The sequence below is a fragment of the Portunus trituberculatus genome, chromosome 12, assembly GCF_017591435.1.
Source record: "Portunus trituberculatus isolate SZX2019 chromosome 12, ASM1759143v1, whole genome shotgun sequence".
Lineage (NCBI taxonomy): Eukaryota > Metazoa > Arthropoda > Malacostraca > Decapoda > Portunidae > Portunus > Portunus trituberculatus.
The window spans coordinates 10,244,839-10,264,838 of record NC_059266.1 but is presented as its reverse complement, the minus strand read 5'-3'; the positions used below and the strand labels follow the sequence as shown (position 1 = coordinate 10,264,838).

At 39.2% G+C, this 20,000-nt stretch overlaps 1 protein-coding gene across 5 annotated transcripts in view; it reads left to right on the top strand.

Moving 5' to 3' along the window:
- LOC123502777 (NADP-dependent malic enzyme-like) overlaps positions 1-20,000 on the top strand; it is a 54,378-nt gene that overhangs the window by 21,269 nt on the left and 13,109 nt on the right. For all 5 annotated transcript variants that reach the window (XM_045252028.1, XM_045252030.1, XM_045252032.1 and 2 more), the window contains exons 7-9: positions 1-127; positions 2,109-2,334; positions 11,917-12,020. The exon at positions 1-127 is cut by the window's left edge and continues 12 nt beyond it. In XM_045252028.1, the coding sequence (XP_045107963.1) occupies positions 1-127; positions 2,109-2,334; positions 11,917-12,020 (457 nt within the window). The remainder of the gene's footprint in view (positions 128-2,108; positions 2,335-11,916; positions 12,021-20,000) is intronic.

Below are 20,000 nucleotides of genomic sequence, written 5' to 3'. Positions count from 1 at the left end.
GTACTGCACCTTCAATGACGACATCCAGGGCACAGCGTCAGTGGCAGTGGCCGGCATCCTCGCCTCACTGCGCATCACCAAACACAAGCTGGCAGACCACAAATTCCTCTTCCAAGGAGCTGGAGAGGTGACTGCCTGTGTGTGTGTGTGTGTGTGTGTGTGTGTGTGTGTGTGTGTGTGTGTGTATTTACCTAGTTGTAGTTTTACAGGCTTTATGCTCGTGTGGCCCCGTCTCCATATCTACGCTTATCCAATTTTTCTTTTAAACTATGTACACTCTTTGCTGACACCACTTCCTCACTCAAACTGTTCCAAGTCTCAACACATCTTTGCGGGAAACTATATTTTTTAACATCTCTCAGACATCTTCCTTTTCTCAGCTTTTTACTATGCGATCTTGTGCTTCTAATGTCATATTCTTCTCTCAGGATTACTTTCTTATTATCCACTTAATCCATCCGTTAATCAATTTATAAACTTGTATCAGATCCCATCTCTCTCTTCTCTGTTCCAGGGTTGGTAGATCCATTGCTTTTAGTCTCTCATATGTCATCCCATTAAATTCTGGAACCATTCTTGTAGCCATTTTTTATAGTCTCTCCAATTTCCTTATGTGTTTCTTTTTATGGGGGGTCCACACAACTCCTGCATATTCCAATCTAGGTCTTATTTTAGTACTTATCAGTTTCTTCATCATTTCTTTGTCCATATAGTGAAATGCTACTCCAATATTCCTTAGCAAATTATACATCTCTCTGAAAATTCTATCAATATGGCTTACCAGTTGATTGTTTTCTTCCATTGTCACTCTCAAGTCCTTTTCCTTTTTTCCTTTTTCTAGTTCTACTCCATCTCCCATCTTATAGATTCCCACTGGTCATCTTTCACTTTTTCCCATTTCCATGACATGGCTTTTGTCCTCATTGAATTGTGTGTGTGTGTGTGTGTGTGTGTGTGTGTGTCTGTCTGTCTGTCTGTCTGTCTGTCTGTCTGTCTGTCACCACCACCACCACCACCACTACAGTTGTCTGCTGGTCACCCAGCCAGTCTTCCCCATTACGGAGCGAGCTCAGAGCTCATAGACCAATCTTCGGTTAGGACTGAGACCACAACACATTCCACACACCGGGAAAGCGAGGCCACAACCCCCTGAGTTACATCCCGTACCTATTTACTGCTAGGTGAACAGGGGCCCCACATTAAGAGGCTTGCCCATTTGCCTTGCCGCCTCTGGGACTTGAACCCGGACCCTCTCGATTGTGAGTCGAGCGTGCTAACCACTGCACTACGCTGTGTGTAGTGTGTGTGTGTGTGTGTGTGTGTGTGTGTGTGTGTGTGTGTGTGTGTGTGTTTCACTGTTTCACTGTTTGATCTGCTGCAGTCTCTGACGAGACAGCCAGACGTTACCCTACGGAACGAGCTCAGAGCTCATTATTTCCGATCTTCGGATAGGTCTGAGACCAGGCACACACCGGGACAACAAGGTCACAACTCCTCGATTTACATCCCGTACCTACTCACTGCTAGGTGAACAGGAGCTACACGTGAAAGGAGACACACCCAAATATCTCCACCCGGCCGGGGAATCGAACCCCGGTCCTCTGGCTTGTGAAGCCAGCGCTCTAACCACTGAGTGTGTGTGTGTGTGTGTGTGTGTTGGGGTAGTTGTGAAGGTGGGTAGGATTGTGGGATATTTTGTTGTGATTCATTCTTTGTAATGTTTTAGGAGTTCAATAATGTGCAAATCTTTTTTTTTTTTGTTCTTTTTTTTGCTTTTCCTCTTCTTTAACTCCCTAACTCTTGAAAAGGACATGAAAAACAAGCATAAACTCAACATTCACCTTCTTTCTTTCTTCTACAGGTATTATTTTTTCACTTTTCACACCTTTAGCAAACTCTTCTTTTTCTGTACTTTTGCATATCCTTTATTTAACTCCCTAACTTTTTTTTTTATGTAAGAAGGAGAACTACCAAGGGCAAAAAAAAAACTATATTAGAAAAAAAGCCCACTAGAATTGCAGGCTCTATAAAAGATTAGAAAACATTAGTGAAAACTCTTCAAAACACATGAAAAACAGGCATAAACTCAACACTCACTCCTTCTACAGGCATCTCTGGGTATTGCTAACCTGATAGTGATGGCCATGCAAGAGGAAGGTATAGGAGAGGAGGAGGCACGGTCCAAGATCTGGCTGGTGGACTCCAGGGGACTGATTGTGAAAGACAGACCCAAGGGAGGCATCACTGGCCACAAGCAGTCCTTTGCTCACCCCCATGAGCCAATGGAGAGTCTGGAGGAGATTGTGAGGGAATTGAAACCTACTGCTCTTATTGGTGAGTGTGTGTGTGTGTGTGTGTGTGTTTACCTAGTTGTAGTTTTACAGGGCCTGGGCTTTATGCTCATGTGATCCCGTCTCCATATCTACACTTATCCAATCTTACTTTAAAAGCATGCACACTCGTTGCAGACACTACTTCTTTATTTAAACTGTTCCATGTCTCAATACATCTTTGCGGGAAACTATATTTTTTAACATCTCTCAGACATCTTCCTTTTCTCAGCTTTTACTATGCAATCTTGTGCTCAATGTCATATTCTTCTCTCAGGATCAGTTTCTCATTATCCACTTGGTCCATTCCGTTGATCAATTTATAAACTTGTATCAGATCTCCTCTCTCCCTTCTTTGTTCCAGGGTTGGTAGATCCATAGCCTTTAGTCTCTCCTCATATGTCATCCCTTCAAATTCTGGAACCATTCTTGTAGCCATTTTTTGTAGTCTCTCCAACTTCCTTATGTGTTTCTTTTTATGAGAGGTCCACACTACTCCTGCATATTCCAATCTGGGTCTTATTATAGTACTTATCAATTTCTTCATCATTTCTTTGTCCATGTAGTGAAATGCTACTCCAATATTCCTTAGCAAATTATATGTCTCTAAAAATTCTATCAATATGGCTTACCGGTTGATTGTTTTCTTCCATCGTCACTCCTAAGTCCTTTTCCTTGTTTGCTTTCTCCAGTTCTACTCCATTTCCCATCTTATAGATTCCCACGGGTCATCTTTCACTCTTTCCCATTTCCATGACATGGCTTTTGTTCACATTGAATTCTATCTCCCACTTTTTACTCCATTCCCAGATCTTATTTAGGTCTTCTTGCAGTATTTCACAATCCTCTTTTTGCTTTATAACTCTGCACAGTTTCGTATCATCTGCAAACAGATTTATGTAGCTGTTCACTCCTTCTGGCATGTCGTTAATATAAATGAGGAAAAGTATTGGTGCCAATACTGACCCCTGTGGCACTCCGCTTTCTACTGCTCTCCACTTGGACTTCATATCTTTAACTACCGTCCTTATTTCTCTCCCCCTCAAATAATTTTCTATCCATCTCAATGTGCTTCCTTTTAAGCCACCCTTCTCCTCTAACTTCCATAGTAATCTTGCATGTGGCACTTTATCAAATGCCTTTTTTAAATCCAAATAAATACAGTCAACCCATCCCTCTCTCTCTTGTACTCTATCAACTATTCTAGAATAGAAACTCAATAAATTAGTTACACATGACCATCTTTTTCTAACACCAAATTGGCTATTTGATATTAATTTGTTGTCTTCAAGGAACTCAATCCATTGTTTCTTTATTATTCTTTCACACATCTTGCATATTACACTAGTTAGTGATACCGGTCTGTAATTTAAAGGTTCTTCCTTCCTTCCGCTCTTATATATGGGAACCACCTCAGCTCTTTTCCATTCTACTGGTACTGTTCCATTTTCTATTGAGCATTTTATGATGTATATAGGACTTGCTAGTTCTTCCCTACATTCTTTCAGTATTCTGCCTGAGACTTCATCTGGTCCCATTGCCTTCTCTTCATCCAGTTCCTTCATTAAATCTTTTATTTCAAGCTTGGTTACTTTAATCTCTTTCATATAGACTGTCTCTCTATTACCCTGTGGCCTTTCAAATTTGGATTCCTTAGTAAAGACCTCCTGAAATTTATTATTTAATAATTCTACCATACTTTTGGGGTCTTCCACCATCGCGTTCTCTCCTTTTAACCTTTCTATTGTTTCTTTTTCGACAATGTCCTTTTCAAAGTTTTTTTCCTCTTCCTTCCTTACCTTAACATATTCATTTCTCGCTGCCTTGAAGTTTTCCTTATTTACTGGATTTCTATTTCCCCTCCACCTTTTCCATGCTCCATCTCTTTTCTCCTTTGCCCTAGCACACCTTGCATTAAATCAATCTTTCTTTCCTTCTTCTTTAGGTCTATATTTCGGGACATATTCCCTGACTCCTGTTTTGTATATTTCCAAAAATAAGTTATATTCTCTTGCATCGTCTCTGAGTTTTCCATCTCCTCCCAGTTTACGTTTTTGAAATAGTTCTTGAGATTCTCAATATCAGCCTTTCTGTAATTTAATCGGTCTCGTTTGTATGAATCGTCTCTATCTTCCTTTCCTCTTCTATATCCATTTCTAATATTACATGGTCACTCTTTCCCAATGGGCACTTATATCTTATATCATCATTCATTTGTATACCCTTGTAAAAACTAGGTCCAATCTCGCTCGTCGTTTCCTCTGAATCTTGTGCATTCCTTTACTCTCTGGTCCATCATATTGTCTATCATTAGGTTCAGGAATCTTTCTCCCAGGCTTCTTCCCCATACCACTTTCATAATTTTCCCAGTCCACTTCTTTACAGTTGAAATCTCCTACTAATATCACTTTTCTCCTTTCTTTAACGATCCTCGTTAGATTCCTTATTGTGTCATCTATCATGTCTTTATATTCTTGATTGGTCCATGAATTTGTTTTGGTGGCACATATGTTACAATGATTGTTAACTCTTTTTTATTAATATGCATCTTAACATACAGTACTTCTGCTTTTCCTTCCCCACATTCCACTTGGTTTATCACTATCTCCTTCCTTAACATTATCATGACTCCTCCTCCTCCTTTCCCCCCTCTGTCTCTTCTCCATACATTATACCTATTATCCAAGTCACAGATAACAGTAGATCTATCTATTGTTATCTGTGTCCAAGTCTATTTTGATTGCCTCATTTAGTATTGTTTCAACCAAGCATACAATATCTGGATTTTCTTTCTTTATGTAATCTCTTAATTCTAATTTACTTGATAAAACCCTGTCTATGTTCCTGTACATCATTTTTATGCTGTTGCCTTTATCATTTTTAGTTAAACTTGTTCCACTTTTTTTCTCTTCCTTCTCGTTTATATACCATTTCTTTATCATGTCTCCTAGAATTCTCCAAAAAAAATGCCTCTTTTTCCTCTTCTGACCTTTCATTATTTTTTTTCCCTTACTGCTGCCGGAATTTCTTTGTATCTCTTTCTTTCTTCCTCATTTCTATTTTTCTTTATATAGATATCCTTGCAGCCTTCTGTTTCTCTAAGTTTTGTTGTTCTATATAATATTTCTTCTGTTGCTGCTTGTGATTTTAGTAGTATTTTAATTGGTCTCGTTTTTCCTTCTTGATATGGTCCCATTCTGTTTATTTCTTCTGCTTCCTCTTCCAAGTTCTGCCTATCTTCGTCATTTAGATTTTGTAGTAGGTCTTTGACTGATTTAATTTCTTCTTTTTCTCTTCTTGGTCTATATTTCATATATTTTTCTTTTATTCCAAATACGATTACACTTCTTTTTTTCTGCAATTTCTCTAACTAGATTTTCTTTTGTCTTGAGGACTCCTATCATTTTGTTTGTCATATTTTCTTCTTTTTCTTTAAGTTGTTCTTGAATCACCTCCTGAAAATCAGCCTTATCTTTCTTATCTTGGACTCTCCATGCTTGTACTTCTTTTTTAATCACGTTCTGTACTCTTTCCTCTTCTTTGTTTACTAATCTTTCAGCTTCTCTTTTTCTTTCTCGGCTTTACCAAGTCCTTCTTCCATCTGCTTCTTGTAGTTAGCTACTTCCTTTTTCAGTTATTCGTTTCCGCTCTTAGCCTAGCTTCATTTTCTTCTACTTTTTTTTTTTATCCTTTCTCTCAGTTTTTTAAACTTTTTTCCTGTTCTTCACTCTCTTTCATTCCCATACTCTCCTTTATCCATTTATCTAGTTTATGTTCAATAGTCAACACTCTCTTAACTCTTTTAGTACTGGGACGCATTTTTACTATGAGTTTGGATATGATTAGACGATTTTATTGACATTAGAAAGGATCTATGGAGGTCAGAAGATTAATGGCTAGAGCCTTCACTATTTTCATCCTCACATAAGTTTCTGTAGCTGTATAAATTGCCAAATTGTAAGCAGAATTAATATTAAAACACGTCATGGTGCTGAAGGGGTTAAGTAGTGAAGTAATCATAACATAACATAAATAATAGGATAACAAAGGGCCACCAGGGCCCATCTAGGTTATCCTGTATCTGTCGCACAGCGACCTCATCATCAGTACAGTATAGAAACCTTCAAATGCGCTCTCTCCCTCATCAACATAGTCATGATCTTCTTTCATTATTTCCCTAGTCTCATACCTGCATTTTGATGGAATCTCTTCTTTACTCATGATTCTTTAACAGTTGATTTCATGAAAAATGAGTCCACACTACTTGCCCAGGCCACTGTAAATACTATACAATAGGTAGTGAAGATCAGCTGATTGTCTGAGAGACGCCAGTGCGTCCTTCCTCTACCGCGTCTAGTGTGTATATATTTACCTAGTTGTATTTACCTAGTTGTAGTTTTACAGGGCCTGGGCTTTATGCTCGTGTGGCCCCGTCTCCATATCTACACTTATCCAATCTTACTTTAAAAGTGTGCACACTCGCTGCAGACACCACTTCCTCATCTAAACTGTTCCACGTCTCAACACATCTCTGCGGGAAACTATATTTTTTAGTATCTCTCAGACATCTTCCTTTTCTCAGCTTTTTACTATGCGATCTTGTGCTTCGGATGTGTGTGTGTGTGTGTGTGTAAGTGTATTTGTGTTTTGTGTGTGTGTGTGTTTCACTGTTTGATCTGCTGCAGTCTCTGACGAGACAGCCAGACGTTACCCTACGGAACGAGCTCAGAGCTCATTATTTCTAATCTTCGGATAGGCCTGAGACCAGGCACACACCAAACACTGTGTGTGTATTTACCTAGTTGCAGTTTTACAGGGCCTGGGCTTTATGCTCGTGTGGCCCCGTCTCCATATCTACACTTATCAATCTTACTTTAAAAGTGTGCACACTCGTTGCAGACACTACTTCTTCATCTAAACTGTTCCACGTCTCAATACATCTCTGTGGGAAACTATATTTTTTAATATCTCTCAGACATCTTCCCTTTCTCAGCTTTTTACTATGCGATCATATGCTTCGGATGTCATATTCTTCTCTCAGGATCAGTTTCTCATTATCCACTTGGTCCATTCCGTTGATCAATTTATAGACTTGTATCAGGTCTCCTCTCTCCTTCTTTGTTCCAAGGTTGGTAGATCCATAGCCTTTAGTCTCTCCTCATATGTCATCCCTTCAAGTTCTGGGACCATTCTTGTAGCCATTTTTGTAGCCTCCAATTTCCTGATGTGTTTCTTTTATGAGGGGTCCACACTACTCCTGCATATTCCAATCTGGGTCTTATTATAGTATTTATCAATTTCTTCATCATTTCTTTGTCCATGTAGTGGAATGCTACTCCAATATTCCTCAGCAAATTATATGTTTCTCTAAAAATTCTATCAATATGGCTTACTGGTTGATTGTTTTCTTCCATCGTCACTCCTAAGTCCTTTTTCTTTTTTATTTTCTCTAGTTCTACTCCATCTCCCATCTTATAGATTCCCATGGTAATCTTTCACTCTTTCCCATTTCCATGACATGGCTTTTGTTCACATTGAATTCCATTTCCCACTTTTTACTCCATTCCCAGATCTAATTTAGGTCTTCTTGCAGTATTTCACAATCCTCCTTTTGCTTTATAACTCTGCACAGTTTCGTATCATCTGCAAACAGATTTAAGTAGCTGTTCACTCCTTCTGGCATGTCGTTAATATAAATCAGGAAAGGTATTGGTGCCAATACTGATCCCTGTGGCACTCCGCTTTCTACTGCTCTCCACTTGGACTTCATATCTTTAACTACCGTCCTTATTTCTCTCCCCTCAAATAATTTTCTATCCATCTCAATGTGCTTCCTTTTAAGCCACCCTTCTCCTCTAACTTCCATAGTAATCTTGCATGTGGCAATTTGTCAAACGCCTTTTTTAAATCCAAATAAATACAGTCAACCCATCCCTCTCTCTCTTGTACTCTATCAACTATTCTAGAATAGAAATTCATTAAATTTATTATACACGACCGTCTTTTTCTAAAACCAAATTGGCTATTTGATATTAATTTTTTGTCTTCAAGGAACTCAATCCACTGTTTCTTTATTATTCTTTCACACATCTTGCGTATTACCCTGTGACCTTTCAAATTTGGATTCCTTGGTACAGAACTCCTGGAATTTATTATTTAATAGTTCTGCCATACTTTTTGGGTCTTCCACTATCCCATTCTCTCCTTTTAACCTTTCTATTGTTTCTTTTTTGCCTAATTTTTCCATTTATGAATCTGTAGAACAATTTTGGTTGCTCCTTACATTTTTCAACAATGTCCTTTTCAAAGTTCTTTTCCTCTTCCTTCCTCACCTTAACATATTCATTTCTCGCTGCCTTGAAGTTTTCCTTATTTACTGGATTTCTATTTCTCCTCCACCTTTTCCATGCTCACTTTCTTTTCTCCTTTGCCCTAGCATATCTTGCATTAAACCAATCTTTCTTTCCTTCTTCTTTAGGTCTATATTTCGGGACATATTCCCTGACTCCTGTTTTGTATATTTCCAAAAATAAGTTATACTTTTCTTGCATCGTCTCTAAGTTTTCCATCTCCTCCCAGTTTACGTTTTTAAAATAGTGTGTATTTACCTAGTTTACCTAGTTGTAGTTTTACAGGGCCTGGGCTTTATGCTCATGTGGCCCCATCTCCATATCTACACTTATCCAATTTTACTTTAAAAGTATGCACACTCGTTGCAGACACTACTTCTTCATTTAAACTGTTCCACGTCTCAATACATCTTTATGGAAACTATATTTTTAACATCTCTCAGACATCTTCCTTTTCTCAGCTTTTTACTATGCAATCTTGTGCTTCGAATGTCATATTCTTCTCTCAGGATCAGTTTCTCATTTTCCACTTGGTCCATTCCGTTGATCAATTTAAAAACTTGTATCAGGTCTCCTCTCTCCCTTCTTTGTTCCAGGGTTGGTAGATCCATAGCCTTTAGTCTCTCCTCATATGTCATCCCTTCAAATTCTGGAACCATTCTTGTAGCCATTTTTTGTAGTCTCTCCAATTTCCTTATGTGTTTCTTTTATAAGGGTCCACACTACTCCTGCATATTCCAATCTGGGTCTTATTAAAGTACTTATCAATTTCTTCATCATTTCTTTGTCCATGTGGTGAAATGCTACTCCAATATTCCTTAGCAAATTATATGTTTCTCTAAAAATTCTATCAATATGGCTTACTGGTTGATTGTTTTCTTCCATCGTCACTCCTAAGTCCTTTTCCTTTTTTACTTTCTCCAGTTCTACTCCATCTCCCATCTTATAGATTCCCACGGGTCGTCTTTCACTCCTTCCCATTTCCATGACATGGCTTTTGTTCACATTGAATTTCATTTCCCACTTTTTGCTCCATTCCCATATCTTATTTTGGTCTTCTTGCAGAATTTCACAATCCTCTTTTTGCTTTATAACTCTGCACAGTTTCGTATCATCTGCAAACAGATTTATGTAGCTGTTCACTCCTTCTGGCATGTCGTTAATATAAATGAGGAAAAGTATTGGTGCCAATACTGACCCTTGTGGCACTCCGCTTTCTACTGCTCTCCACTTGGACTTCATATCTTTAACTACCGTCCTTATTTCTCTCCCCCTCAAATAATTTTCTATCCATCTCAATGTACTTCCTTTTAAGCCACCCTTCTCCTCTAACTTCCATAGTAATCTTGCATGTGGCACTTTGTCAAACGCCTTTTTTAAATCCAAATAAATACTGTCAACCCATCCCTCTCTCTGTTGTACTCTATCAACTATTCTAGAATAGAAACTCAGTAAATTAGTTACACAAGACCGTCTTTTCCTAAAACCAAATTGGCTATTTGATATTAATTTGTTGTCTTCAACATTGTTTCTTTATTATTCTTTCACACATCTTGCATATTACACTAGTTAGTGATACCGGTCTGTAATTTAGAGGTTCTTCCTTCCTTCCGCTCTTATATATAGGAACCACCTCAGCTCTTTTCCATTCTACTGGTACTGTTCTATTTTCTATTGAGCATTTTATGATGTTGTATATAGGACTTGCTAGTTCTTCCCTACATTCTTTTAATATTCTGCCTGAGACTTCATCCGGTCCCATTGCCTTCTCTTCATCTAATTCCGTCATCAACTCTTTTTATTTTGAGCTTGGTTACTTTAATCTCTTTCATATAGACTGTCTCTCTATTACCCTGAGGTCTTTCAAATTGTATTCCTTAGTAAAGACCTCCTGAAATTTACTATTTAACAGTTCTGCCATACTTTTTGGGGTCTTCCACTATCCTGTTCTCTCCTTTTAACCTTTCTATTGTCTCTTTTTACCTTATTTTTCCATTTATGAATCTGTAGAACAATTTTGGTTGCTCCTTACATTTTTCGACAATGTCCTTTTCATAGTTCCTTTCCTCTTCCTTCCTTACCTTAACATATTCATTTCTCGCTGCCTTGAAGTTTTCCTTATTTTCTGGATTTCTATTTCTCCTCCACCTTTCCATGCTCCATCCCTTTTCTCCTTTGCCCTAGCACACCTTGCATTAAACCAATCTTTCTTTCCTTCTTCTTTAGGTTTATATTTCAGGACATATTCCCTGACTCCTATTTTGTATATTTCCAAAAATAAGTTATATTTCTCTTGCACCATCTCTGAGTTTTCCATCTCCCAGTTTATGTTTTTGAAATAGTTCTTGAGATTCTCAATATCAGCCTTTCTGTAGTTTAATCGGTCTCCTTTGTATGATTCATCTCTCTCTTCCTTTCCCTCTTCTATATCCATTTCTAATATTACATGGTCACTCTTTCCCAATGGGCACTTATATCTTATATCATCATTCATTTGTATACCCTTTGTAAAAACCAGATCTAATCTCGTCGGCTTGCCGTTTCCTCTGAATCTTGTGTTTTCCTTTACTGTGTCCCCAGCCAGTCTTCCCCATTATGGAGCGAGCTCAGAGCTCATAGACCGATGTGTGTGTGTGTGTGGTGAATAATGATGACCCGTGTATAGCCAGCGTCCTCATTGTTCAGGGTATTCAACTTTTCAAGGGTGTTTCTCCCTGATTGGAGTTTGTTATTCAAGGTTCTAAGGGTGTTTTGATGATTTCAGAGTGATGCTTAGAATCTGAAAGGTATTTTAGATATTCAGGGTTTACAAATGTTTTTTTTCCCTGAATTCAGGATCATTTTCAGGGTTTTAAAGTTGCTTTTAATGATTTTGAGTTAATGTTTCAGTTTGAAGTGTGTTTTGGTTGTTGGAGTGGTATATTTTCCTTGATATCACCTCTACCACTCCATGTTTTCTTTTTTTCTAATGTTTTTCTGTCATTACTTCTTCCAATCTTGTCTCGATAGCCTCCTGTATCACTGCCGTCCATCACGATAAGCAGTTTTCCAGCCAATTTCTTAAACCCATTCATTACTTTATACATTGCAATTAAGTCTCTCTTCTTTGACTTTCAACTATCATTTTCTACCTTGTCTTTCTTCCCTAGCACTTTATCACAGTAGCTTGCACCTTGTAACAACCACTAGCATCTTACCACAGCACTTCTATAGCACCCCTGGATCTTTGTACACAGGTGCTGCAGCCATTGGTGGAGTCTTTACACCTCAGCTCCTCAAGGATATGGCTGCCATCAATGAGAGGCCAGTCATCTTTGCCCTCAGTAACCCCACTAGCAAGGTTAGTTAATGGTTGTGTGTGTGGTATACTAACGGCCGTATGCTCGTCTTGCGATGTTTCCCTAACTTGCGGTGATGCCAGATCAAAACAAACGGTGAAACTTGCTCATCTGGTAACACTGTCATCTGGAGCTTTCGGTTATTGAAAATCTGTGTCCTTAACATTTTGTGTTTGCAAGTGTATAGCCATCATAGTAAATACTGTAATGCTTTTATCGACTTATTTGAATGAATAGACACATAAATAGACATACTTAGCTGAATGCTTTGTTATGGTACTGGAGTAGTGTCAGCGTGCCACACGTGCATGTTCTCACTCCTGTGGAATGTGAGCCTTGTGAAGATGAAAAGCTACCCACTAGCTAGAGCTTTTTTGCTGAAAGCAAGAGAGTGACTCTCCTCTCTCTCATTAAAGGGAGACCTTTTGTTGTGTCCAAATGACAGGCTCCCAATATATAGAACGACAAGAAGGCCTGGGAGGAAATACGCCAGCATGGTGCTGAAATAGGTTTCCTCCCAGCCAAGAATATGCTGTGATCTAGATTTTAACATCATGAAAATACAAAATGTAATAGTATTCTTCTCATAACAACCTTACTAATAGTCAACACCCATTCTCTTCCTCATTTCACCTTAGTTATTTGTTTTGTGATGCACTAATCATCCATTTCATCAGCCACACTATTCTGTGATCAACATTTTACCATCATGAAAACATAAAATGTAATACTACTCATATATGGATTATGTTTTGATATAGATATTGTACATATGCATACATATATATGTATTTATCTTTTTTCCTTGCATTATTTCTTTTGCCTTCTTGTGTGTGTGTGTGTGTGTGTGTGTGTGTGTGTGTGTGTGTGTGTGTGTTTCACTGTTTGATCTGCTGCAGTCTCTGACGAGACAGCCAGACATTACCGTACGGAACGAGCTCAGAGCTCATTATTTCTGATCTTCGGATAGGCCTGAGACCAGGCACACACCACACACTGGGACAACAAGGTCACAACTCCTCAATTTACATCCTGTACCTATTCACTGCTAGGTGAACAGGGGCTACACGTGAACGGAGACACACCCAAATATCTCCACCCGGCCAATCGAACCAATGTCCTCTGGCTTGTGAAGCCAGCGCTCTAACCACTGAGCTACCGTGTGTGTGTGTGTGTGTGTGTGTGTGTGTGTGTGTGTGTGTGTGTGATCAGCAACTAGAATAGCTAGCCACAAATAAACCAATACAAAAAAAACAAGAAAAATGTATATTAAGACATACTTTTTTTTTTTGTCATGTACCAATAGAATAACAAATAAGTGTAAACACACACACACACACACACACACACACACACACACACACACACACACACACACGGTAGCTCAGTGGTTCTTTTGCCTTCTTGTGTGTGTGTGTGTGTGTGTGTGTGTGTGTGTGTAATTCACTGTTTGATCTGCTGCAGTCTCTGACGAGACAGCCAGACGTTACCCTACGGAACGAGCTCAGAGCTCATTATTTCCGATCTTGGGATAGGTCTGAGACCAGGCACACAACACAGGGACAACAAGGTCACAACTCATCGATTACATGATACTCACTGCTAGGTGAACAGGGGCTACACGTGAAAGGAGACACACCCAATGAGACATTGGTGAGGGAAACTGTAGACAAAAAGAGATGTGTGGTGATATTTGGTGTGGAGGAGGATAAGACACCAAGTAAAATGGAGAGAGAGAAAAACATAAAAAAGGTGATAAATAATATCATTAATGTGGTGCAGGAGGAGGGAAAAGACCTAGTACAAGAAATAGAGGACTTCCATAGAATTGGAAAGTTCACAGGAGAAGGTATGAGGCCAATAAGAATCAAACTTAAGTCACAAAAGGATGTAGATGAATTGGTGGAGAAGTCATGGAGGTTAGCCCAGCAGGAAACAACAAGGAAGATTTGGTTGAGAAGAGATCTCGGTGAAAAGGAAAGAGAAATGTTAAATGAGTTGAGAAAGGAGGCTTTGAAAAAAATGAAGAGAGGACAGAAGAGGAGAAGAAAGAGTTTTTCTGGAGAATCTTGGATATGAGACTGAGGAAGTGGTTCATAACCCAGAAAAGTACAGTAAGAAAGGACTAAAGAAACTTACGTATGAGCGGAATGTAATGTATTCCAACATAAATGGAGTGATATCGGGAATTTTAGAACTCAACGATTACTTGAGGGATAAGAACTCAGATATTGTGGGTCTTACTGAAACAAAACTGAGAGAGGAGAAGACCTGATGATGGTTGGAGAAGGAAATATAATGTTTGGAAAAGAAATAGAGTAGGTAAGATGGGAGGAGGAGTGATGTTGCTGGTTAAAAAAGATATAAAGGTGGATCAAGTGAAAGAAGGTATGGGAAAGGCAGAAGTGCTAAAGATCAGAGCAGAAACTAATGAAGGAAAAAGAGGCACTACATAGTGGTGTACGTACCACCTAAGACAAATGCATGGTCAGTACAGGAATATGAAGAAATGATAAGAGATACAGGAACATGTCTGGAAGAAATGTTGGGTGGCTGTGAACGAACTATAATGATGGGAGATTTTAATTGTAAAGAGGTGTGTTGGGAGGACTGGTCAATGGAAGGATCAGAGACAACATGGGAAATACACTATTGACACTGGCAATGGAAAATGTGTTAACTCAGTGGGTCAAAGAAGATACTAGGTTTGGAGGAGAGGAGCATCGTCAAGACTGGACTTGGTCTTTAGTACAGAGCCAATGGTCATTGAGGAGATGAGGGTGGAGTGCCCTTTAGCAAAGAGTGATCATGCAGTTTTGGAGTTCAAGGTGATAGATGAAGAGAAATCTAGAAGAAATGAAGAATATAAAGTGGGAAGATGGAATTATGCCAAGACAGATTTTGGAAACCTAAAGAAATTCTTTCAAGAGACAAATTGGATGAAATTCAAGAGTGCTAAGGAGCAAATGAAAAGTGGAAGGAATTTATAAAAATATACAAAGAAGGTGAGAAAAATTTGTACCAATAAGACAACATAGAGAAGTTGGAAAGCAGGACTGGTTTAACGATAGATGTGAAAAGGCTAGAACAAGAAAAGAGGATGCATGGAAGAGGTGGAGAAGGAAAAGACGGATTAAGCAGTGGGAAAGTTACAAAAGAGCAAGAAATGAATATGTGTTGATTAGAAGAGAAGAAAGAAAGAAACAAGAAAAGGATATAATTGATAAATGTAAAGACCAACCAAGGCTTTTTACAGACATGTGAACAACAACATCAAAAATAGAGAAAGTATTGAAAGTTTAGAAGTAAATGGAGTTTGCAGTGAGGATCCCAGGGAAATGGCAGAGGCTATGAATGGATGCTTTCGGAAGGTATTCACAAAGGAGACTGCTTTTGACAAACCACTGGTAATGGAACAGAAAGGGATTATGAAGGAGTTTCAAGTAACTGTGGAGGAGATCAAGAATATGATGGGGAGTTTAGAAGTGAGAAAAGCTGTGGGACCTGATGGGGTATCAGGATGGATTTTAAGAGAATGCAGGAGCAACTGGCAGAAAAAGTTTGTGAAGTAATTGATGCCTCATTAAGGGAAGGTGTAGTGCCCCAAGACTGGAAAAGAGCTAACATTGTCCCAATTTATAAATCAGGTAACAAGAGAGACCCATTGAACTATAGACCAGTGTCACTTACAAGTGTGGTAGCTAAGATGTGTGAGAGGGTGGTGAAGAATAGATGGACAGACTTCTTGGAGAAAATGACATACTTTGTGAGTGTCAATTTGGTTTTAGAAAAGGGCGTTCATGCACGACAAACCTGATATGTTACTATTCGAGGGTGATAGATGTAATACAGGAAAGAGATGGTTGGGCTGATGGAATATATCTGGATTTAAAAAGGCCTTTGATAAGGTACCACACGGAGACTGATCTGGAAACTTGAAATGGTAGGAGGAGTGCATGGCAGTTTACTAAAATGGATGGAAGACTTTTGGTAGGAAGAGAAATGAGAACAATAATTAAGGACAGACCATCAGAATGGGGCTTGGTGGAGAGTGGAGTTCCACAGGGATCAGTGTTGGCACCAGTAATGTTTGCGGTCTACATAAATGACATGGTGGATGGGGTGTCCAGTTATGTGAGCCTATTTGCAGACGATGCAAAATTGTTAAGAAAAGTGAGATGTGACAAAGATTGCGAACTACTCCAGGAAGACTTGGACAGAATATGGAAATGGAGCTGTACATGGCAAATGGAGTTCAACACGACAAAATGCAAGAAATTAGAGTTTGGCAAGAGTGAAAGAAGAATCAGGAGTATGTACAAGATAGGAAATGAAGACATAAAACCAGTCATGAAGAAAAAGACCTTGGGGTGACAATTACCAATGACCTATCGCCAGAGAGACATATAAACAAAATAATTGGAGAAGTATTGAACTTATTGAGGAACATAAGAGTGGCGTCAGATATTTAGATGAAGAAATGATGAAGAAAATAATTACTGCAATGATAAGACCAAGGCTTGAATATGCAACAATACAGTGGGCTCCGAACTTAAAGAAACACATAAGGAAACTAGAGAAAGTACAGAGGGCTGCAACAAAATGGTGCCTGACTTAAGAGATTTGACTTATGAAGACAGACTGAACAGAATGCAACTTCCGACCCTGGAAAACAGAAGAGAAAGGGGAGACCTGATAGCAATATACAGAGTGATGATTGGCATGGAAAAAATGGATAGGGAAGATCTGTGTATGTGGAATGAAAGAATGTCGAGAGGGCATGGGAAAAACTAAAATGGCCACTTATAGGAGAGATGTGAAAAAATATAGCTTCCCTCATAGAAGGGTGGAAGCATGGAATAGTTTAGACGTGGAAGTGGTTAACGCAAGGAATATTCATGATTTTAAGAAAAAGCTGGACATTAGTAGATATGGAGACGGGACAGTACGAGCATAGCTCTTTTCCCGTATGTTACAATTAGGTAAATACAATTAGGTAAATACACACACACACACACACACACATAAAGTACCACACAATAGACTGATGTGGAAACTAAAGATGACTGGAGGAGTAAATGATAAACTAGCAAAATGGATGGAAAATTACTTAATGGGAAGAGAAATGAGAATAGTGGTGAGAGGAAGGAAGTCCGAGTGGAAGAAAGTAACCAGTGGAGTTCCACAAGGGTCAGTGCTGGGTCCCATCATGTTTTTAATTTATGTTAATGATATGCCAGTAGGAATTGACAGTTATATGAACATGTTTGCGGACGATACTAAAATTATGAGGAGAGTAAAGAATGTGGAAGATTGTAACAAGTTACAGGAAGATCTTGATAAAATATATGAGTGGAGTAAAGAGTGGCAGATGGAATTTAACATAGACAAGACCCATGTTATGAAAATGGGAGAAGTAGATACAGACCAAACAGGGATTACAGGCTGGGTGATGAGAAAATTAAAGAGACCAATGAGGAGAAAGACTTAGGAGTAATCGTGCAAAACACTTTGTCAACGGAGAAACACATTAACAAGATTTTTGGAAAACATACAACATGCTTCAAAATATTGGCCTTGCATTCCACTACCTAGATGAAGGAATGATGAAAAAGATATTATGTACCTTAATAAGACCCCAGCTAGAATATGCAGCATGTGTCTGGTCACCGCATATGAAGAAAAATGTGAAGAAGGTAGAAAGGGTACAAAGGCTGGTAACAAGGATGGTACCAGGACTCAGGAAGTTAGACTATGAGGAAAGACTGAGGAAGCTGGGGCTGACCACATTAGAAGAGAGAAGAACAAGAGGAGACATGATAACTATGTATAAATTGGTGAACAAGATTGACATACTGGATAGAGAGTTGATAAAGGTGACCACAAGTAATCTTCTTCGAGGACATGGAAAAAAGCTAATAAAGGACATCTGTCTAAATGACGTGAGAAAATACAGTTTCCCGCATTGTAGCATTGATAAGTGGAATAAACTGAGCAGTCATGTCGTTGATGCGGTGTGTGTCAATCAGATGAAAGAGAGATATGACAAGAATGGACAAGGAGACAGGACACAGAGAGCTTAGCTCGGGCCCTGTAATACACAAATAGGTAAATACAAATAGGTAAATACACACACCGCGTAGTGTAGTGGTTAGCATGCTCGACTCACAATCGAGAGGCCCGGGTTCGAGTCCCGGTAAGCGGCAAGGCAAATGGGCAAGCCTCTTAATGTGTGGCCCCTGTTCACCTAGCAGTAAATAGGTACGGGATATAACTCGAGGGGTTGTGGCCTCGCTTTCCCGGTGTGTGTTGTGTGTTGATGTGGTCTCAGTCCTACCCGAAGATCGGTTTATGAGCTCTGAGCTCGCTCTGTAATGGGGAAGACTGGCTGGGTGACCAGCAGGCGACCGAGGTGAATTACACACACACACTTACACAAGAAATCCAAAATTATTCTCTATGACATGGGGTCTAAGAGTGAACCCTCTTGCTGCATTAAAACCTGAACTGGTACTGGTGGGGCCGTATCATGATGGTGTTGAACATTTTCTGACTCATCAATGTCCAAGAGAAGAGGTTTCTTGTAGCAGCCATCTGTGAGGCCCCAGCTCTTCCACAGCCTCTAATTCCTCTAGGTCATGGATATCAGTAAATTCATCCATGGTGAAATCTGTAAAGGCATTAGTAATTCACTATCACTCACTGCCACAGAGTCGAGGTTATCCTCATGGTATGAGCGTATATGAATACTAAGATATGATATCCATTATAGCAGGCAATAGAGGAATGGAAACATAAATTTAATATCGTGGTGAAAGACAACACGCAAGCTAGAAGGGCCACAAGAAGAAGAAGAAGTGGCCGAGTCGCCGTGAATCTCCGCCTCGTCTGTGGGCGATCTCATCTCTGCTTTATTTTTTGGTATTCCATTTAAGATTTCACTTTATGTATTACAAAACAATCCTTTCTTGGTGGCAAGGTTTGTAAAAAGCTAATAGAAATGTTGTTTTGTGAACATAAATGCATATATGAGACAGTAACACCACCTCCAGAGGTGGTGTTCCCAGCAACCTCAGAGCAACCTGATAGCAACCTCGTCACTATCCCTCCAAGCGTTCATGGATTCCATTTCTAGGCAGGAGGTTGCTCTGATGTTGTTAAAGAATCTTGGATCCAGCTCCAGGAGCTCTAGAGACAGAGGCGGAGCCAGCCAATCACAGCGAAGCTGCCACATTCGGTCCCTCACCCGGCAAATTCAAACCCAGAAAATTCGCTAAAACGGATGTGGTTGCACGTTATGCGAACTTTTTGGTCTAACTTTATATAGTACATTAAACCGGAAATTCATTAGACGAACGTTTGTTAAGTGGAGTATTACTGTACTACTAATGGTCTGTGTGGCCAGAAGCTCCCCCACGTGTAGTACCTAAGCCTCTACATGTCCTTATACACATGATATCTGAGTAACTGCCCTAGTACAGGTGATGATTTGTAATGGTATTTATCGATGTACTTACCTTATGTACGAAATACAGATGTGATAACAGTTGAGTTGGTGATCTATGCAATCGTGTTCTCCCTGGGCTCAGCTGAAAGTGTTGGAACACAGGCACTGGTGCCACGTAAACAAGGTGTTTGGCCTTAGCAAAGGAAAATTTCTCAATTTTACTACTTCCACATACAAATGAAAGAAATATATATTTACTTTGAATAAACGATTTTGCATTTAAACATTTCACTTCATAAAACATATTTTAGTTAACGGTAAATGTGACACTAAGCAGGAAAACATCACAACGCAAATTCAGTTCCACTCACTCGAGCACCAAAGTCTTGTAAACGTTTTTGCATCTGTATTTTTCTCCCTCATACTCAGATCAAACAGGACTGAAAAATCACATATTTTATCACAATAGGAATATACTGCCATTTTGTCATGTATAGATTATGATATAATGCCTATTATGCCTCAAGGGAAAGCC